The sequence below is a fragment of the Fukomys damarensis genome, unplaced genomic scaffold, assembly GCF_012274545.1.
Source record: "Fukomys damarensis isolate Sample0158 unplaced genomic scaffold, DMR_v1.0_HiC HiC_scaffold_34, whole genome shotgun sequence".
NCBI lineage: Eukaryota > Metazoa > Chordata > Mammalia > Rodentia > Bathyergidae > Fukomys > Fukomys damarensis.
This window is the reverse complement of record NW_022900946.1, coordinates 15,437,241-15,457,560: the sequence shown is the minus strand read 5'-3', so window position 1 is coordinate 15,457,560 and position 20,320 is coordinate 15,437,241. Positions and strand designations below refer to the sequence as shown.

Genomic DNA, 20,320 nt, shown 5'->3' with positions numbered 1-20,320 from the left:
TTTTTTTGGTACCAGGGATTGATCTCGGGTCCTTGCGCTTGCAAGGCAGGCCACCGAACCGCTGAGCTAAATCCCTAGCCCTGGGTACTGGGATCTGAATGAACACTTGTCTTTTCTTATTCCAGTCTTGGTAAGTTCGCTGGCCCTCTCCCTGGGCATTCTCCTGGCTGTGAGAGATCCCAAGCCAGCTCCACCCACCTTCTGTTTTCTCATCTAAAATCATTTTACCCAGGAATGTGGTAAAGATCGAATGAGAAAACATGTGGATTTAAGTATATATTCAACACAACACGTGCTTTGATTAAAACGAATATTCCGAGTTGGTTGTGGTGGCACGCACCTGTCATTCAGAGCACACTGTGGAAAGCTGAGGCAGGAGGACTGCAAGTTCGATCCCAGCCCAGGCAATTTAGCGACTTAGAGAGACCCTGTCTCAAAATAAAAATTGAAAAAGGAGCAGGAATCGCTTCTCTGCCTTTTGGCTAAGATCAAGTGAAAAAGGAGCTGGGGATGTAGCTTGAAGCAAGGCCCCTAGGTTCAATCCCCAGTACGGCAAAAAAGAAAAAGATTCACCCAGGTGGTGCACACCAATAGTACCAGCACTTGGGAGGCTGAAGCAGAAGGATCATAAGTTCAAAACCAGCCTGAGCTGTTTACAAGTTCACAGCCAGTGTGGATGACACGATGAGACCCCATCTCAAGAAAAAAACAAATAAGTGACTATAAAAGCAAAGGATTTGAGGTCAGAAGAACTTCTGTATGAGGTGGGAAAGAGTGGGGTGGAAGACATGGCCCACAGAGGTGACCGAACTCTGTGCTTGTGTTCTCTTTCAGGGTGGCAGCAGGTGAAGGGGTCCCTGTTCCTGACGGAGGGGTCATGGCTTTCATGTTGCTCCCCCGGCGTCTGGCCTGCAGCTTCTGGCACAGCCACCTCCTGCTTGTGTCTGGTGAGTCCAGGGGAAAGAGGCTTTGGCAAGACCTGGTTCTGTGGAGACAGTCCAGACTAGGGACTCCTGGGCTGGAGAGTTGGGGGTTCCAGGGACCTAGCAGACAGGGTTTCTGGGTGTTACTTCCTGTCCCCCCATTAAATCCATCACCACCCACCCCGTCCCATCCCATCTCTGCCGTTTGCGCCTGCCCACTGCAGGACTGTTCCCCAGCAGGACGGGAGAGATTTAGACAGGAGCTGCTCTTCCTGCTCCGGGGTGATGGCTCCACATCCAGAAGGGCCCAGGTCATGGCGGGTGGCACATAACTAAGGCAAGGCCAAGGAGAAAGAAAACCGTAAAAGTGTGTACGCATGGTCCTGACTTAAAGGGCTGTGACTCAGGACTTTCTGGTTTTATGATGGAGTCAAAGCACTGCACATTCGGTAGAAACTGTACTTTGAATTTCTACCTTTCACATGCTTTGGGGACTAGCATGGTACAGTAGTGTTGTGATGCTAGGCAGGGGCAGCAGCGAACCACACAGTTCCTGGTCAGAAATGGATGGCCTGTTGCCATGGCAACCCCATTATCCAGCCATTAATTTGAATTCAGTGTTTCCAACATTCTGCAGACCCCGTGTGCTGTCAGCTGTGTATGTTAATGGAGAGTAGCTTTCGGCCATCACCTTCAGAACAGGATTCCCTAAATTACAGGAGATAGTCAACACTGGGTCAAAAAGAAAAAAAAAAATCAGCTCTGTGCTAGGAAATGTCACCCAAGTGTAGGCTGATTTAAGTGTCCTGTGTACATTGAATGTAGGCCAGGTCTGTTATAATGGTCTGTAGTGTATTAGCTAGCTTTGCATTTCTACAACAGAATACCTGAGATAGGCCAATTTAAGAAGTAGAGAGAGCTTTGTTTAGCTCACAGCTTTGGAGGTTCAGAGTCCAAGATGGCAGGGGAGGGGCACTGACTTGGCTTCTGTGAGGGTTGTGAATGGCAGTGGTGGGAAAGAGGATCAGAGCAAGTGGCCACACCTCAAACCAGAGGAGGGGGAGAGAGAGGACAGAAAGGGTCTCCTTTTGAGACCCCCTATAGCCTAAAGACCTCCCAGTGCCACCACACTGGAGGCTCAGCCTTTACCACATGGGCCTCTAGGGGGCGCTCATCCACACTTTAGCAGGTAATTTAGGTGGATTAAGTGCACTTTCAACCGCTAATGCTTTCAATCCACAATGGATTTTATGGGACGTGATCCCATCGTAATTCAAGGAGCATCTGTAATTGACCTAAAGGCCAAAGGTACTTCAAAGGCATCAGTCAGGAGGCCATCCCAGCACCCCACCCTCACTCACCTCCCCACCTAACTGGCCACCAGCATCAGCTCCTTCTTGCCTGTGGCCTCTCTCAGATGCATTCCTTTTTCTCTGCCCTTCACAGGGAAGGCAGCCACCCACAGGAGCCTCTCTTTGGACACCCAGAGATTGGCCTCCTATGGAGGCAGAAACAGCCACGGCACTGGCTGATCATGAAGTAGGTCCAGGAAGACCAGGGGGCATCAGTCTCTCCCCAGGGCTCCTTTTGGAGTCCCCTTGTTGTCCATCCTGTCTTCTGAAGACGAGCTACTCCTATGTCCTTGGCCTGTACGTTGCACACTGAGGTTTATATCCTGGATAGGGAAGAGAGAGAAGTGATGGTTTCTGTCATGAGAGCATCGGCAGGCTTTATTTCAGAATAATTGCAACATTTAGAGAAGTGGCAGAAATAGTACTGAGAGGCCTGCATGGTGTCATCCAGGCTCCCCCTGTTGTTAACATTTCATTCAGTTGCCATGCATGTTAGACACAGGCTACTTAGGAGGTGAAGAGCTTTACTTGGCTCACAGTTTTGGACAATGAAAATCCACACCACAGAGTGCAGGCTTTAGCATCAGCCTGGTGGAAGATGGTGGTCAATAGATGACGATGGCAGGAGTTTGGTCTGTGCAAATAGTCACATTGTGAGCTGGGAATCAGGGAGCGCTAGGTGGCTGCTAGGTAGTTTTGAAGTTTTCACTTCCCCCTTTTGTTGGAAAGGAGAGAGAGCTGCATTGAGGAAGAGCTGTTGTGATCAGATATTCATCCCTGTTTCATGCAAGGCCTTGTGGGAATCAGTGTGTACCGTGACCTTTTACTCCCTTCCAATAGAGTAAACTGGCTAGGACTTTCCCTTTTCAAAATCTTTGATGCAAACAGTAGAAGATAAAAGCTGTTTTCTTCATGCTTAAAGAGTGATGTGCTATAATATATCTCAACTGGACTTCATGTTCAAAAGGTCAAGTTGTATGATTAATTCAGAAGCCTTTGATATTCAAAGGAATTGCAGTAAATTAAGAAAATGAATTTAAATGTCTTCTAATACTGTGGCTGATGTATGCATATATTATGTGGCAATCTTTTTTTTTTTGGGGGCTGTACTTGGCCTTGAACCCAGGGCCTCACATATGTTAAACAGATGCTCTGCCACTGAGCCACATTCCCACCCCTTTTTAACCTGTACGAACCTTAATTTCCTCTCTTGGGTAATGGAGCTACATAGGCAGATAGATGTTCTAGGGATAGCACACATATCTATGTATAGAGAGAGCTGGAATGGATTACCCATGCAATTTAGCTGAGGTGTCTCCTGAGTCCCCAGTTGGACACAATTCTAGCAAGAGAGCATCCCTGGTAAGGGGAGCAACACTGTCCAGCTAGCCAGCATGTACAGCGATGCCTCGGTTCTCCAACCCTTTTGTTTGTGAACAATTTGGTCAACATTTTGTTTTTGTTTGCAAACTCTGCATCAGGTGATAAACATGACCATAGTGCTCTTTCCTGCATGAACATGAACATGGCCATCTTTTCCAGAGCCATAGAACAAATTAAGTGCGTGAATTGAAGAACCCATCTAGCAGGAGGGTAAAGAGAAGCTGTGAGGGAGAGGAACTCCCAAGTCCTCCTGATGCACACACTTGGGTCTCCCAGCTGTTCTTCCCTCCAGATGAGCTATGCAGTCTTGAGGCCCCTGTCTGTGTTCAGCCACACACTGATCTCAGGCTTCTAGTGGGATTAGCCCAGGAGTTTATACACCCTCCCTAAGTTTATCACTGCAGGCAGTGTGAAGAGTTTCCAACAAATGACTTGCAACCAGAACTATAGTTTAAAACAAAACAAAACAAAACTCTACTAAGTAGGGACTGCCTTGATTTAGAAATTTGATTATGCCCTCTCGGGTGTGGTTTGTTTTTTGTTTCTAAGATGGGGGTCTCACTCAGTTGCCTAAGCCATCCTCAAACTTGCACTCCTATTCTCCTGCCTCAGTCTTCTCAGAAACCAGGATTATAAGCATGTATCACCACCTTTTTTCTCCTGTGTGTGCTAGATTATTAAAAAGCAACCCTCGGTCAGCCCAAAGAGCTCCCTGTTCCCTCACTGACCCCATGTCATTTTGGCACTTAAAGATACCTTTTTCATTTCAGAGTGCTTATAACAGGAAACATTAGAGTATTGTGGTAAACAGCTGCAACCCCACAACTTTGGGAGGCTGAGGTGGGAGAACCAAAAGTTGGAGCCAGCCTGGGCAACTTAGTGGCTTATCGAGACCTTGAATCAAAATATTGAAGGGGTAGCTCAGTGCAAAGGCCCTTGGTTTGATCCCCAGTACTGCAAAAAACAAAATTACAAGAAATATTATTTTATAAATCAGGGGTTCTCAAACTTCATTTTACTTTGGATTCATGGGGTTTTTTCTTTTGGTTTTGAGGCAGCATCTCACTATGTTGCTCAGCTTGATCTTGAACTCCTGGCCTACAAGTGAGCTTCCTGCCTTGGCCTCCCGAGGAGCTAGGGTTAGAGGACTGGCTTTCCTCCTAGGTGATTTGAATTGTCACAGGTGAGATTATAGCTGGGGACAGGTACACAGAGTCCAAAGATGCTGTTACACATACTACACTGCACAGGACGACAAAGGGTTATCCAGTCCAAAATGTCAATAGTGTCATGATTGAGAAACTCTAAGCTACACATACATTTAGACTACATTTAGACTGAATAGTTATAAAATTTGGATAATTTTTATAATTTGATCTTTTACATGCTAATACAATAGACATCTTCCCATCTCCATAAATATTCAAAATTTCTATCTCAAAACAATGAGTACATAATACCTCAGGAAATGGTTGGCTGTGTCATGCTTTGCTTAGCTACTCTCCAGCATTGGACAGGTAGGTTGTTTCTCTTTGTTGTTATGGTCAATACTATGCTGGATATTTTTTACCTACATCTTTGTGTATTGGTGTTGAGGTATTGATCAGACCCTCAGCTACCTGGGGGAGGGCAGCCAATGAGGAATAAAAGAAAGAAACAAAACCAATGTTCAAGATATAAAGGGGGGGACTGTGAGGAAACTTGCCTCTAGCAGACAGACACAAATAAACTCTGCAGTTGTCCCACTTTTATTAACCAGTGAGAAGCTGGGGGGTGGAGCATGCAGTTCATGGAATAGCAACTATAGAAAATGGGTGGATAAGGATTAAATTAATGAGGAATGAGATTTTCTCTACACCCAAATATATTGACAGTTGTCCTCAGCAGATGCTGTCTTGCCTCAGGAGTGCCACGTTATGGGAATTCTGCCCATAGCCAGGGGAAAGGCAGCCTTCCTCATACTCCCCTGTTCTGAGGCAAGACAACACTGACCTCAAGACTGTGATCTCTGAGTTGCATAGCCTAGTCCTCAATATGTTGGTCTCATTATTTTCTTAAGATGAATTCTTAAAAATGAAAATGCTTAGTTGGAAGGACTGGGAGGTCAGCACTGGCTTAGCTTCACTGCCCTGCAACAGGAGCAGGCCCGTTTGTCTGTACCTTCATAGTAGTAGCTTTTCTTATTTTGCAAATCTGCATTGTTCATGTAGCACCCAGATCTGTCCAGACACGGGGCTCTGGGGCCACCTGGCCAGAACAAGGCTGAGGTCCTGCACTCCCTCTGTTAGGGACTTTGGGTACCTGTCAGGGTGGTGCTCATTGTGCCTGTTCCGCCGCTCCTTATGGTCTTCGTTTACTGCAGGAGCCAGACACATCAGTCAAGCTGCAGCCAAAGTTGATGTTGAGTTTGACTATGATGGGCCCCTGATGAAGACAGAAGTCCCAGGTCCTAGGTCTCTGGTGAGTCAAGCTCAACTGAGCAGTTTGTTTCTTAAAGAAGAGATAAGGACCCTGGAGGCCAGAGCACAGCTGAGCTTGGGGACTGGTATTGTGAACTGCTTTCTGGGGTTCGCTACTAGAGATGAGGTATTACACCCAAGTAGGCCATTCTGCAAAGAGGGAGAGAAGGCTTCAAGAGATGTGTCCTTACCTGTTGTCACAATAATGCTGCGTTGCAAAGCCTCCCAGCACACATCCTCCCAGCACACGGCCTCCCGCTTGCCTCGAATCACTGCAGTGACCCAGCTCTGCTCCACTGTCTCCTGCCCTCCAGCAGGCAGCACTGGCTCATTCTCATCCTGGCACAGGTCACTGAAGGCCTGGACTCCACACTGGCTCCCAGCAGCTCCACCTCACTCTTGCAGCCAGCGCAAGTCCACAACCAGGGGCTGGGGCAGGACACTGTAATACAGGACCAGGGTGTCAAAGGCCTTCACCTTGATCTTGAGGATAAGGAGATGAGTCTCAGGAAAGAGGGCATTTGTTCCAGGCAATAGGCTAGTGTAAACCTTTTTAATGCAAATTTTGTTTCATTTTGGTTTTTGCAGATTTCTTTTCTGGTCCTGGGCATCAAACTCAGGGGTGCTTACCGCTGAACTCCATCCTCAGCCCTGTTTTATTTCTAAGAGGCCCAGGCTGGCCCTGAAATTGTGATCCTCCTGTCTCAGTCTCCTGAGTAGCTGGGATTACAAGTGTGCACCACCAGATCTGTTTTCATTTTGCAGATTTTATCCATTGTCTTTTTTTTTTCTGTCAAAAGATGCTTCTTTTGTCATTGCAGCCAGTTTATAAATTCAGTAATCTTCATACTAATGTAAATGATGAACTGTTTTCGATAATATTTTTCTAACAAAGACATTTCTATGTAAGGATAAATCACAGTTTAACAGTAGTCAAACATTGGAATGACTTTTAATATCCTTGTCATTAATATCACTTTATATTTTTTGTATGGAAATATATAATCTTATGACATTAATTGCTAAAGTTTATTTTATGTTGAGTTATTTTTGGAGCTGAACTCTTTGTCATATCAAAACAAAGAGTGCCTAATTCTCACTTTTTGTAGAGAATTGCAGTTTATAGAATGTTTGGATTGTAATTATAAATGGCTCTTTGATATGCAAATTATTTCAGTTGATTAGATTTTCTATTATTTTGTGGGGGGTACCAAGGATCAAACTTGGGACCTTGTGCTTATGAGGCAGGCACGATGCTGCTGAGCGAAATCCTCAGCCCCATGATTGTATTATTAATGAGGAATGAAAGCTTTTTTTGAGTAGGGTCTGGCTGTACAGTCCAGGCTGGCCTTGAACTCACTATGTAGCTCAGGCTTGATTCAGACTTGTGGTGATCTTTCTGCCTCAGCCTCCTGAGTTCTGGGATTACAGGTGTGTGCTACCATCTATAGCTAAAGCCCCCCCCCTTTTTGGTACTGGGGATCGAACTCAAGACCTTGGGCTCATGAGGCAATTGGTGGAACCATTGAACTAAATTCCCTGCCCAAGACCCTTTCTTTAAAATAGAAAGTGAGCCCATATTTTTAATAGGCACTACATAAAAACTTTCAGCTTAATTTCTTTTATTAAATATGTAGTTTATTTTATCTTTCAGGTATCTAAATCTTTAGTATGTCTGTTATAATTTAACTGCATGATGAAATACTTTCCTGCCAACTATTTACATTAAGTAATTTATAATATTGTTGACTAATAAGCTATGAAGGTATTAGCAAGAGAGGAAAAAACGTTCAAAGAGTTGGAGAAGCATGGGAGACCTCCAAGCTGATTGGGCCAGAGTGTGTGATAGTCCTAATGCTTTTGTTCTTCTCACCTGCAGGAATTAATGAAACAGCTGAATATGATTCAGGTGAGTGGAATGAGAACATTTCTTTTGTTGCTTCTTTATTACATTTTAGCTGAGGGACATTTTATTACATTTTAGTTGTGCTGGCCTTTTTTAAAAAAATGAAGTTTGACTTTGTTTGAAATCTCTTTTCTAGCTTCTCCTGTGATTTCTTCTTTGATCTATCACTATCTATTTGTTTAATTTCCACAGCTTTGTGAATATCCTGAGTTTCTTTCTGTTATTGCTTCTAGTTTTATTTCTTTGTGACTGGAAAACATTTTGTGTGATTTCCGTCCTTTCAATTGAGCCCTGTTTATGACCTGCCGTCTGGTCCATCCTGAGAACATTCCATCTGCACTTGAGAAGAATGGCATGTTCTGCTGTTGTTGGGTGGAGTATTCTGCAGATGCTTGTCAGATAGTTGCATCTGGAGTGCTGCTCAAGGCTTCCATTTCCTCACTAATCTCTTGCTTAGTTGTCCTATCCATTATTGAATGTCAGTATTGAAGTCACAAACTATTAAAGTAGAACTTTTTTCCCCTTCCATTTTCTCCCTTCCATTCCATTCTTGCTTTGTGTATTTTGGAGCTCTGTCATTAGTTGGAAATATGTTTATAATTATTATATCTTCTTAGTAGTTTACGCTTTGTCATTACAAGATGTTTCTTTTTAGTTTTTTGTTTTGTTTTGTTTTGTTTGTTTTTTAGTCTATTCTGATACTAATATAAACCCCTCTAGCTTTCCAATGGTTGCTGTATGTATCAAATATCTTTTTCTATCCTCTTCCTTTCTTTTATCTCCCAATCTCAGGCCAGTCTCAAAGATGCAGGCTCCTGCTTCAGCCTCCCAGAGTGCTGGCATTACAAGTGGCCATTACTGCATTGGCTTTTTTCCATCTGTTTACTTTCAACCTATTTGTATCTTGTATCTAAAGTGGTGTGTCTTCTGTAAATACCATGCTGTTGGTTCTTTTTATTCAATCTAATAATGTCTGGCTTTGTATTGGATTGTTTAGTTGGTCCACAGTTAATGTTATTATTGATATGATTGAATTTATGTTTGGAGTTTTATTTTTTTATTCTTCCTGTCTTGTATCTTTTTTGTTCTTCTGTTTTGGCTTTTGTTTGTTTAGGTTTGTGTGCATTAAATGAATACTTTCTAGTGCAGAATCTTCATTTCTTTAATAATTACTATTTGTTTCTAGTTTTCTTAGCATCTGCTCAAAGACTTACTACATATATCTTAACTTACCAGAATCTACTTAAACTTATATCCTAAGCCATGCAATATATGAAGCATATACAGAAAAATCTACAAAATACAAAATTCACAGTTTAGCGAACTGTTATATAGTAAGCCACTCATGGAGTTAGTCCCAGAGCCAGAACTGTCATGTTTCTAGAACCCACAGTGACCCCCATGGGTCCACAGTGAGGGCAGGGCATGGTTTACTCTACCAACTAGAGCTTATCCCTAAGGGACAGAGAAGCCAGGGAGTTTCAGTGAACCTGAGTCCGTCTCTCTTTCCCCAAGAATGCAGAGGCTGTACATTTTTTCTGCAACTATGAAGAGAGCCGAGGCAACTACCTGGTCGATGCGGATGGTAACCGCATGCTGGATCTTTACTCCCAGATCGCCTCTATCCCCATTGGTAAGAGCTGCAAAGCTGGTTCTGGAATCAATCTCTGTCTGTCTGTCTGTCTCTCTCTCTCTCTGTGTCAGGCCTCAGAAACCCCTCAAAATACAACACTCCTGTATGTTGCCAGACACCTGCCTCAAGGTCACAAGAAAGAGTAGTGTGGTGTAGAGCAGGGGTCCCCAAGCCCTGGGCCCTGTACCACACAGCAAGAGGTGAGCGAAGCTCTGTCTGCGTTCACAGCCTCTCCACATCACTGACATTACTGCCTGAGTCCACGCCTGTCGGATCAGCAGTGGCTTAGATTCTCATAGGAGCGTGAACCGGCTGTACACTGCACATGCAAGGGGTCTTGCCTATGTGCTCCTTATGAGAACTGAAGCTAAAACTGTCCACCACCATCACCTCCCCCATCCCTGGAAAAACTATCTTCTATAAAACTGGTCCCTGGTGCCAAAAAGGCTAGGGACCATGAGTGTAGAGTGTATTATTAGGCATGTGACATGACTTCTGTCATTCACCCCTCCCCAAAACCTTACGGGGTGGGTACATATTCGTATCCCTATTTTGCAGGTAGGTAGAGAAAGCCTGGAGAGGTTTAAATCGTATACAGGGATTCCCAGCTCATTTTGAACTCAGTTCTGTGTGACCGTGGTGTCCACAATGTAGGGTCTGAAGCTGGGTTTCCAGAAGAGCCTGAGGCTAGGATTCTTGTCCAAGTTGTCTATTGGAGAAGAACCCTCAGGAGAAAGGAGGACAGAGAAAGAGCAGGGTGAAAAGCACAGAGTGAGGGCTCTGTGGGGCCTGTCCCAGCTTGATTCCATGGAGGACTCTGGAGAACAGAACTGTGCCAAGGGCCTTAGCACCCCTGTGCCAGCGCACCCCTGCCCATCCACGCCAGGCAGGCAAAGTGGCTTCCATGCAGCAAGGGCAGTTTTCTGGAAGAGGAGGCAGCTGGCCAACACACACAGCAGCTGGGAGATGGGTGACCCGGCCAGGAGAAGCCTCCTCAGTGGCGATGCCAACAGCATCCCAGGCTCTGTCCCGGCCTTACAGAGCGATGCAGATGACAGGATAGACAGGGCTAGTTTAGAAATGTGGGAGCTGTTGTTTGACGCTTGGATGGTTAATGTTCCTCCGGTTGATGGACTCCCAGCTGTGTTCACTGGCTTCGGGCTGTGTGTGACGAAGCGGGTCCTTCTGCAGACGCCGTTGGCTGTGTGCTGCAGAGGAGATGTGTTGCTCCCCGTCGGCTACAACCCCCCTGCCCTCTCAGCAGTGTGGGCCAGTTCCCCCATGGCCCACCTCAGGGCCCCCCTTCTCTGACTCCCAGGCTATTTCCTCAAACCTATTTATTCCCCACTAAGACGTGATGGGAGACTAAGCAGATGACTCATAAGCGAGGGAGGCCCATCGTTCAGTGATGCCTCGGTCTTTGCAGGCACTTTAGAATCAAAGACTTAGAAAACCTCACCTCCCTTTCATGATGGAGTGGAAGGGGTGGACTCTGAAATTGTCCTGGGTTCAAATCCCGGCCCCATCTCGAGTTGTGGCACTGGGGCCATGCCCAGATCTCCCTCAGTTCCAACCTCAGCATCACATGGATAGAGGAGAGAGGATCAGACCTAAAAGTCTTCTTCCAAGCTACTCCCCGCCCCCCCCACCTGTGATTTGGGGAATGTTTAGGTTTTTTGGTTTTGGATTTTGGGTTTTTGGAGGTGGGGTGGGTAATGGGCACTGAACCCACAGCCTCACGCTGTGCTATATCCTCAGCCCTTTTTCTTTTATGCACTTATTTTTTGAGATGGGGTCTTGGTGTTCAGTTGCCCAGGCTGCCCTGAAACTTGTAGTCCTCCTGCCTCGGTTTCCCGAGCCGCTGGGATGACGTGTGTGTGCCCGGCTTGGATTGACTGTCTTAGGCTGATCGTCAGAGAGCTTCCTGTAAGCCTGGCATGGCGCTCAATGTCTTGATGGTACCTGGCTCAATGACCACACAGCCCTGTGTCGCTGTCTCCGCGTCCCCTCTGTCTGTGTCACCGCCAGGCTTCAGCAGGTAGGGGCTTTGCCCGCTGGGCACAGAGAGCCCAGGAACATGAGCCATGACTCTGTCCCCTCAGCTCCTGCTCTGGGGCAGCCTCCTGAATGCCTGCCCTGCAGTGGAGGGGGAAGGGGCTCCTGCAGCGTGAAAGCCCGTGGTAGGATTTCCTTCATCAGAGCGACCGGCTGTACTCTCAGCTCTTTCTCCTCCAGGAGCCACTAAGACAAGCCCGGAGTGTGGCTTGATGAGATTTACTTTATCTGCTGAGGTAGAAAAGCCATAAACGCCCAGGCAGGGTAATAAGGAGACGGACACAAAGACCTCTGGCCAAAAACAGTTGGGAAAACCTAGAGAGTATCGGTCCTTGAGTTGTAAGCAAAGCTTGGCAAAGAAAGGGTAGGGAAGGGGCTGGAGGAAACCAACTCTCTTCCCACGGCCCCTCCAACTCCCCCAGCCCACCCTCTGCAGCACAGCGAACCCTCCAAGCTTTTCCAGTCTTTTTCACTCTTTTGGATTCTACTTTGGAGAAAGTCTCCTCTGGTGATGCTGGGTCTTAACCCAGTCTTTGATTGTGGCAGAGAACAGGCCCCAGGCTCAGAACCTTGGACAGGTGACAGGGAACTACAGTGATACAGAGTCTGCTTTCAATCAACGCGCATTTCGATTAGAGAGTGGGCTAGAATTAGAACAGGGCTAGAGCAAATAGGTACAAGGCATCTGTCCTGGTCCTCTGAGATTGCTATGACAAAATGCCATAGACTGGTACCTTTTAAATAATGAAAATCTATTTGCCACAAGCTTGAAAACTGGCAAGCCCAAGGTCAAGGCACCAGCAGAGCCGGTATCTGGCAAGGGCTGGCTCTCTGGTTCATAGATGATGCCTCCTCTTTGTGCCCTAATACGTGGCAGGCTGCAGAAGCTCCCTCGGGCCCTGGTAAGAACACTGTTCCTTCTGGAAGGCTCCATCCTCCCGACCTAATCACCTCCCAAAGGCCGCACCTCCTCGTACCATCACCCTGGGGTCTAGGATGTCCGCATAAGGGTGTAGGGGGCTACAGATATTCAGACCATAACAGAATGTGTGATAAAAATTGTGATGCTGTCAGACAGGAGTGGTCCTTTTCCAAAGTCTACTTGCTCCCATGTGATAGTTCTGAGTTCTTGCCCTCCTCGCTGGATCTCTACCTCATTCATTCCACTGAGATGCATTAAGATGAACACCTGGGGGGCCTTACGATCTCACCCGCAGACCTCGGCGACTCCATCCTCCTACAAATTTAGCCTTCTGGCGGGGCTACTGCAAAGATTCTAGATAAGGGACAGAAACCACTTGCATCTCATAGATGCTCAGTAGATGGGTGCTGAGGATGGGCCGGGCGTGGTGGTTCACGCCTGTAATCCCAGCACTCGGGAGGCTGAGGCAGGAGGATCACTGTGAGTTCAAGACCAGTCTGGGCTACACAGTGAGTTCCAGGTCAGTCTCAACTACATAGTGAGACCCTGTCTCAAAAAAACAGAAAATGAGGGAGGATGGAGCTGGAGCTGCACACACGGTGGCCACACTGTCCTGGGCCCAAAGCCTGTTTCTGAGCTAAGGGATCAGGCCCGTTCCTTAGCCTCTCTACGTCTCCACATTGGCATCAGCCCCACTGAGCTAATGGCATCTGCCTCTGGGTGCCGAAATGTCATGTGAAACGAAGCACATTAAGTATCTGACACCGAGCCGGGCACACAGAGCTCAATAAATAGCGATTATAATCTCATTGGTTATATATGTTTTGTTTCTCTTCGTTTATGTTCCGGAAGCTTATGTACGTAAAGACAGCGTTTCTGAGAATGTCTGTCGAGGTGACTGAGCCAGATGAAGTTGTCTTTCATGTCATTCTCTCAACAAGCACAGCATCTGGCCTTGAAGAAGCACCATTCCGAGGGAGGAGGCAGACAGGTCAGGTCGCAGTGCCAGGCAGGACATCTTAATTTGGGTTTTGGGTCATTCGGTATGAGGGTATAGAAATACAATTGATTTTTGTGCACTGATTTTGCATCCTGCCCACTTGCTGACCTCCTTTGTTAGCATTAATCATTTCTTAGTGGAGTCCTTAGGATTTTCTATATGTGAGATCTGCACATAGAGATACTTTTGCTTCTTCCTTTCCAATCTAAATACTTTGTATTTCTCTTTCTTATCTATTTTGCTGACCAGAACCTCTAATGTGATGGTGAACAGAAGGAAGGGAGGATGTCCTTGCTTTGTTCTTCATCTTGGGGAGAAAGCGTTGGTCTTTCACCAGTTGAGTACAGTGTTTGTTGTAAGTTTTACAGCAGGCTGAGAAAGCACTTTTCAATTCCTAGTTTACTGAGTGTTTATCGTGAAACCACATTAGGTTTTGTCAAATGCCTTTTCTGCGTCTGATGAGATGATCACCTGATTTTTTTATTCTATCGCTATGATGTGCTACACTCAGGCTTCACAGGGAAGAGAAAGTAGGGGAGGGAGGGAGGCTGCAGATCTTGGTGAAGGGCTTCCCTGAGGTGGAGGCCTCCTTGGGGCACTGTAGCCAAAGAAAAATCTAGATACACAGAGAGGCAAAGAAAGGGCACTCGAGGCAGGTGATTTGCTAAAAGTTAAGCATGCCAACAGGTGTGATCGTGGAGCCCAAAGCGGCCACCTGAATGAAGGAAGTGGTCAGATCAGGGAGGTCCAGCTGCCCCTTTTCTTGTCCTATTTGACCTGCTCGGTGCCCAAAATAGGCACCAAAGTCCCATGGCTGTCAGGTCTGTGCCTGGGCACCTCACTCCTCCTCCCTCTGTGTAGAACCGCCATTCCATTCCGATGCAGCTCTGGGAAGAGTTCAGCAAGACCTAGTGGCCTCCAGAGACACCGTGATCCTGAGGCTCCCTGAGACTCCCTCCTGCTGGGCCTCTTGGCACAGGCCTTGGGTTCCTGCAAAGCATTCAGCAGCCTGCAAGGCAGCTTTCCAAGACACAGAAGAGCTCCTAGGGAACCTACCATGCAATAGGATCTTAGAGAACATCTTCAAAAGGGCCCAAAACATTAAAATCATCTTGTCTGAATCTAACATGACCACAGAGTAAGCCTTATGGATTAAGGTTTTTTATTATTATTATTACTCTGTTTTTAAGCTAGGTGTGGTGGCACCTTCCTTGTAATCATGGCATGCTAGGAAGCTGCGACAGGAGAACCTCAAGTTCTGGGCAACGTGGAGAGACCTTGTCTCAAAATAAAAGACCATAAAGGGCTGGAGGTATAACAGTGATAAAGTTGCATCCGGTTTCAGTCCCCCATATGTAAAAAATTGTTTTAAAATTATAATTAACTGGGGTAGCGTTTTTCTCAAGCCCAATCCCCCCCAATTCCTCTCCCAAAAGCAACTGTTGTTTTCTCATAGCAAGATAGTCAGTGCATACATAAGCACCTCTGTACCCCATCTCTTTCCTTTTCCACATAGCAGTAGATTCCAGAGATCATTCTGCTTGGCACAGAGGACAGATCTCTCATCCTTTTCCGCAGCTGCAGAGTCACATTAGAAGGCGTGCGTCATAGGGATGCATCATGGTTTATTTCCCTGATCTGCTATTGATGGCCGCTAGGTTGCTTTCAAGTCTAGACTGTCGGCGGTCACAGCTAAGTCTTTAGATGCATCTGTGGGATAAATTCGCAGAAGAACAATTGCCGGATCAAGGCAGATGCTGAGCCTTGTCACGTGACGCCAGCCCTGTCTGGACGATAAATGCCGTGGGACCCTGGGAATAAGCCCAGGATGAGGAATGCTGGTGACAGATGCAGGTGGCATCGCACAGTCCCCGGACAAACAGCAAACATTCACTGGGCTCCGGGGGCCTCAGTCCATGGGCCCTGGCAGGGAGCAGGAGGGATCCACAGATTGTCTCACTGGCCTTGTGTAGAAATGTGCTGCGACCTCACCTTCACCTCTTGTTTGTCCAGTCCAGCGGGGCTAAACCCAAACAAATACCAGATCCCGTAAGGCACTGGTTGTAGATTTCAGGGCTGTGGGACGAGAGTCTAAGACAAGGTCAGGACCCCGGGAATATCTGTCTGTCTGCAGAGGATGAAAGACCTGTGGCATGTGAAGAGAATTTTACAGTTGGGAGGGGAGGAAAAGGAATGTGATGCTCCGTGTAACACACCCTCCTCTCCCCAGGTTACAGCCATCCTGCCCTGGCAAAACTGGTCCAGCAGCCTCAGAATGTGGTACGTCTCCCGTTACATAAAGACCAAATGTTTCTCACCACTCACCGGGCAGCTGTTTGAAACAGTCCATTCGTTCATTCACCCTTCCACAAAAGGTATCGAGCTCACACTGTGCTCTAGGCACTCAGAGTGCCTTAGGGACCAAAGGCACGGAGTCCTGTTCCCGAAGGGGCAGTTGGCCAACAACATACATAAGCCAAGGGTTGCGACCGGACGGAGTGCCGCGGAACACGGCCTGCAGTTGTATAGTTGTAAAGTCGTGATAATAATGAGTAATGCTGATGGAGGAAAAAATTTGCACTAAACACCATGTTCAGCTCTTTGCAGCTGTAACAGTGACGTATCTGAGAAGCAGGTACAGTTGTTATCCTCATTTCACGCCTGAGGAAACTGAAGAACAGAGAGGTTAAGTATTTGCCCAAGTCACACAGACAGTGGAGATGCTGGGAAAAAACCCACAAACGAGCTTCCAAATTGGTAGACCACACCTTCCACTGGCGGGTGCCTCTCCTGTTCTCTGTGGCCACATACATGGAATCACACAGTGTGCACTCTGTCTTACCTGGTGTATTTCATGTCTGAAGCCAGGAGCAGTGGTGCACACCTGTTCTGCCAGCTGCTCAGAGGGCCGAGGCAGGAAGATCACAAATTCGTGGCCAGTCCAAGTAACTTAGCAACTTAGCAAGCCCCTTTTCAAAATAAAATGACAAAGGCAGTGATGGGGCTGGGGATTTCGCTCAGGGGCGTTGCTGTCTGCCTTGCAAGCGCACAGTCCTGAGTTCAATCCCCGGTACTGCAAAAGAAAAAAAAATATGGCAATGATGTAATTCCAGCACTTGGCAGCACGCACAGGCCTCGGGTTCGATCCCCACCCCTGCAAAGGAAAACAATGACCAAAACAAGTCACATCTGTGTGATTCATCCTCAGAGTCACATGTGGCCACTGTCTAGTGGCTTTCTAGAGTCCCGTTGTGTGAATGCACTGTGATCAGTGTGTCCATCCTGCTGCTGAGGGGCACATGGGTGGTTTCCAGTTTGGGGCTCTTACAAAGATGGCTGCCATGAGTCTGTGTCACGCTGAGCACATCAGTGAGTGTTGGACACAGAGCTAAGAGTAGACCCCTGGCCTTGGCACATGTCTGTGTTGGGTTTCAGCAAAGCCCGCCAATTCCTCAGGCTGACCCTGATTTCCACTCCCGCTAGCAGTGCGGGGACAGGAGGGGGCTCAAGTTGCTCCAAATCCTCACCGACACAGGGTGTCATCGGAGGGCTTTCGATGGACTTAGAGAGGGACATCCTGGTCCACACATGACATGGAGCTCAATAGCCAAACACAGATCTAAGGAAGGCACAGGGGACTGAGCACCCAGTCCTGGTGAGGAACCGAGTCCGCAGTCTCAAAACACTCTTCCCGTTTAATGGACAGAATTGAAGATCACTGGAAACAACCACCCTTCCTCCTTACGGAAGAGGGTGCTCTTCCTAGGGGGGCTGGGGGACCTTCTTGCCAGGTCCAGGGCCTGCTGTAGAGGAAACTGGGGGTCTCTGGGAGGTTTTTTGTTTTTTGTTTTTTTTGATATTTTTTTTCCTTTTATATTGAGGTTATTGGTACAATCTAGGTATGCAATACAGTTACATTCATCTTTGGGATTCTGTACCTCTACATAATAGGTCTTGATTCTCATTTTTTCCCCTTGTCCCTGCCCTCCCTTCACCCCCTCCTCCCCTCCCCATTTACAAACACTTTTTTTCCATTTTTTCAGTTTCTCATATTTTTTTTCCTCTCCCTTATTACCTTTCCCCCACCCTTGGGAGGGGTTTGATGAAGGCTTTTCCCACAGAGGCTCCACGGATGTTTACATTCGAAGCCCGGCTCTGTTCCGAAACAGCATAGGAATCCCAGATGCCTTGGCAGTTGGTACTGAAAAAAACATGTCAACAAACATGTCAAACACATTTGCAATGTCAGCTGCCTGCAGAGGCAGAATCCTCCCAAGGACACGTGACGTCAAGGACCGGGGATTCTGGTTTGGGGCAGGCACCCCTCGGCCCTGCCCCTCCCCTCCCCCACTCACATTCCCGGCACCTCCCTCCTGCAGCCCTCACATTTCCTGCCTCACCCCCTCCCAGCCCAGCAGTCCCGGGGCCTCCCCACAGTGCATGGAACCCACCTTTAGGAAGGTCCTCCATACCCAAAGCAAAGCCCTTACTGATCTGGCTCCTGCTTTCTTCTTCAGCCTTTTGTTTGTTTTTTTTACTGGGGATGGGACCTAGGACCTCCCCCATGCTAGGTGAGCGCTGTCCCAGAGCCGCGTGCCAGCCCAGCCTCATTTCTTGACCTGTGCTCTGTTACCAGTCATCATAGCGGCTGTTGTACTCACCCATCCGTTTCCTGCCAGCTCCCCAAGTCCGGAGAAGGAACCTGTCACAGCACCACTGTGACGCTCCACTGTGATGACTTCATGTGACTGCACGAACCATTATCCCCTGAATCTAATACCTGGGTTCCAGTTATGATTTCCTCTGTTACCAGGGCCATGTTGCAGTCCATGACAGCTGCACCTGGAATGACATAGCACAGGGGTCCTGGCTAGGTGAGACAGACGCCCACCTGTGACTTCCAGGCCTTTCCAACTGCATGAGTCTGTCCCTCCAGTCTGAGCTCCTGTATTCTCTGTATCTGCGTCACCTCCTACCTCCTTGCAAGCCAGAAGGGTCCCCATTTTGGCAGATGAAGACCCTGAAGCTCAGAGAGGTTAGGGTAACAGGCCCAGGTTTCACAGCCACTTAAACCAAGCCCCTTCTGTTCATGCTGCACTTTAAGACTAATGGACTGATTGATGGTGAATCTTCTAGAAACCTGTCCTCATTTGATAGTGTGACCTGATGATGTCCCAGATAGCTTCTGTTCTTGGTGTCGCGCTTTGTTGAACAAGAACACCACCCCCGCATCTTTCCCAGGCCCAGATAGGCAGTCAAGCTACCAGTGTGCCGGTCCTCCGCTGGGAGTCTCTTCCCCACAGCCCGCGGTGGCAGTCTGACTCCACCTCATTCCAGTCTTAGGAGCCCCACACACAGCTTAGAGTGAGGAGGAAATGCTCCTTAAAGGCCTCGGGGGCCAGCCCCGGTCTCCGGGTTCACCAAGCACTCATATCTGGCATTCCCCTTCGGCAGGGGGAGCCTGCCTGAAGGGTGTGACAGAGTGACACGTGCACCTAGCCTGGATGTGCGACACGGTTCTGCCCTTTCCTGTCTGCATGTCTTCAGACAACTTGTTCAACCTCTCTGCACCTCAGTTTCCCAACTCTACAAGGGGAAGAAGGTTCATTTCCCATGCCTCTCCCCCGGGCTCACTTGGGTAGTCACGAAGAAAAGGCATCAGAGGTATAAATCATTCACACTTTCTGGAAGCCCAAGCCAGTTCCCAAAGCCAACAGGAGACCAATCTAGATTTTACCATCTTCCCAGTGCCGTCCTTTGTGCTGGATCTGGTCCAAGATACCACACTGCATTTAAGATATGATCTGTTTTTATAGCCCGAATCCACTTCTGCGTGACTTCCCTGTTCATCCTGGTGCAGCTCCCTCCCCCTGGACTAGCTGTTCTTTCTCCCCTGTAGGTGTCTGTCATTACCGTGCAAGCAGCTCCAACCACCAACACAGTGGGGCCTCAGACTCCTGGTCAACCTCCAGCTGTGTCCCTGGCTCACCTCCCTCCTGGGATCCCAAGAATGACCCCTACCCCTGTGTGCCCTTTGCCTCTTAGTTCCTGTAGAGCTGAACTATTCTGCATCCACTGTCCTGACGCATTTTGCCACTAAGTCTGATACATCTCTGTCCTCCAGTACAGTAGCTTCTAAGGCTTTCTGATCCGTGAGTGTGACGAGGTATATCCTAAAGCTTTGTGAAGCCCCTGCCCAAGACCATCACAGAGTGGGTGCCCAAGATGGACCAGTGCTCTTCTCCCTGCAGCTCACTGTCCCTTCTCTCTGAGCCTGCCTGGCCTGGGGCCACCCCCATAGATGAACCACTATCTCCTGGGTCACTCCTGGCACCCCCGTGAGCAGGAAGGACAGGCCACCCTCTGCCCGATTTACAGGGAAAGTAGTTGAGACTCATTAATTTTAACTGACTTAGCCTTATCAGCTGTAACTCCTAATCTAGTCCTTTTGCACCCCTGAGCCCAAATCCTGTGAATGTATGTGCTCTACCCTCCAGAAATACCATGCAGCATTTTCATAAGGGGACTCAATAAAGAAGTTCAAGGATGGAGTTAGGAGTACAAACCTTCCTAATTGGTTATTGCTAGAAATAGACAGGAATATCTCTGCAACCTAACCTTTCCCATGAGATTGGAACTTGCCCTAAATGCTAAGAGTCCTGTAACAGTACCTTGAATTCGTGTGCA

General features: G+C 47.7%; 1 protein-coding gene across 2 annotated transcripts in view; it reads left to right on the top strand.

Annotated features, from left to right (window-relative positions):
- Abat (4-aminobutyrate aminotransferase) overlaps positions 1 to 20,320 on the top strand; it is a 96,768-nt gene that overhangs the window by 47,111 nt on the left and 29,337 nt on the right. For both annotated transcript variants that reach the window (XM_010644165.2, XM_010644166.3), the window contains exons 2-6: positions 835 to 947; positions 6,021 to 6,118; positions 7,997 to 8,026; positions 9,539 to 9,656; positions 15,864 to 15,913. In XM_010644165.2, the coding sequence (XP_010642467.1) occupies positions 878 to 947; positions 6,021 to 6,118; positions 7,997 to 8,026; positions 9,539 to 9,656; positions 15,864 to 15,913 (366 nt within the window). In that variant the 5' untranslated portion in view covers positions 835 to 877. The remainder of the gene's footprint in view (positions 1 to 834; positions 948 to 6,020; positions 6,119 to 7,996; positions 8,027 to 9,538; positions 9,657 to 15,863; positions 15,914 to 20,320) is intronic.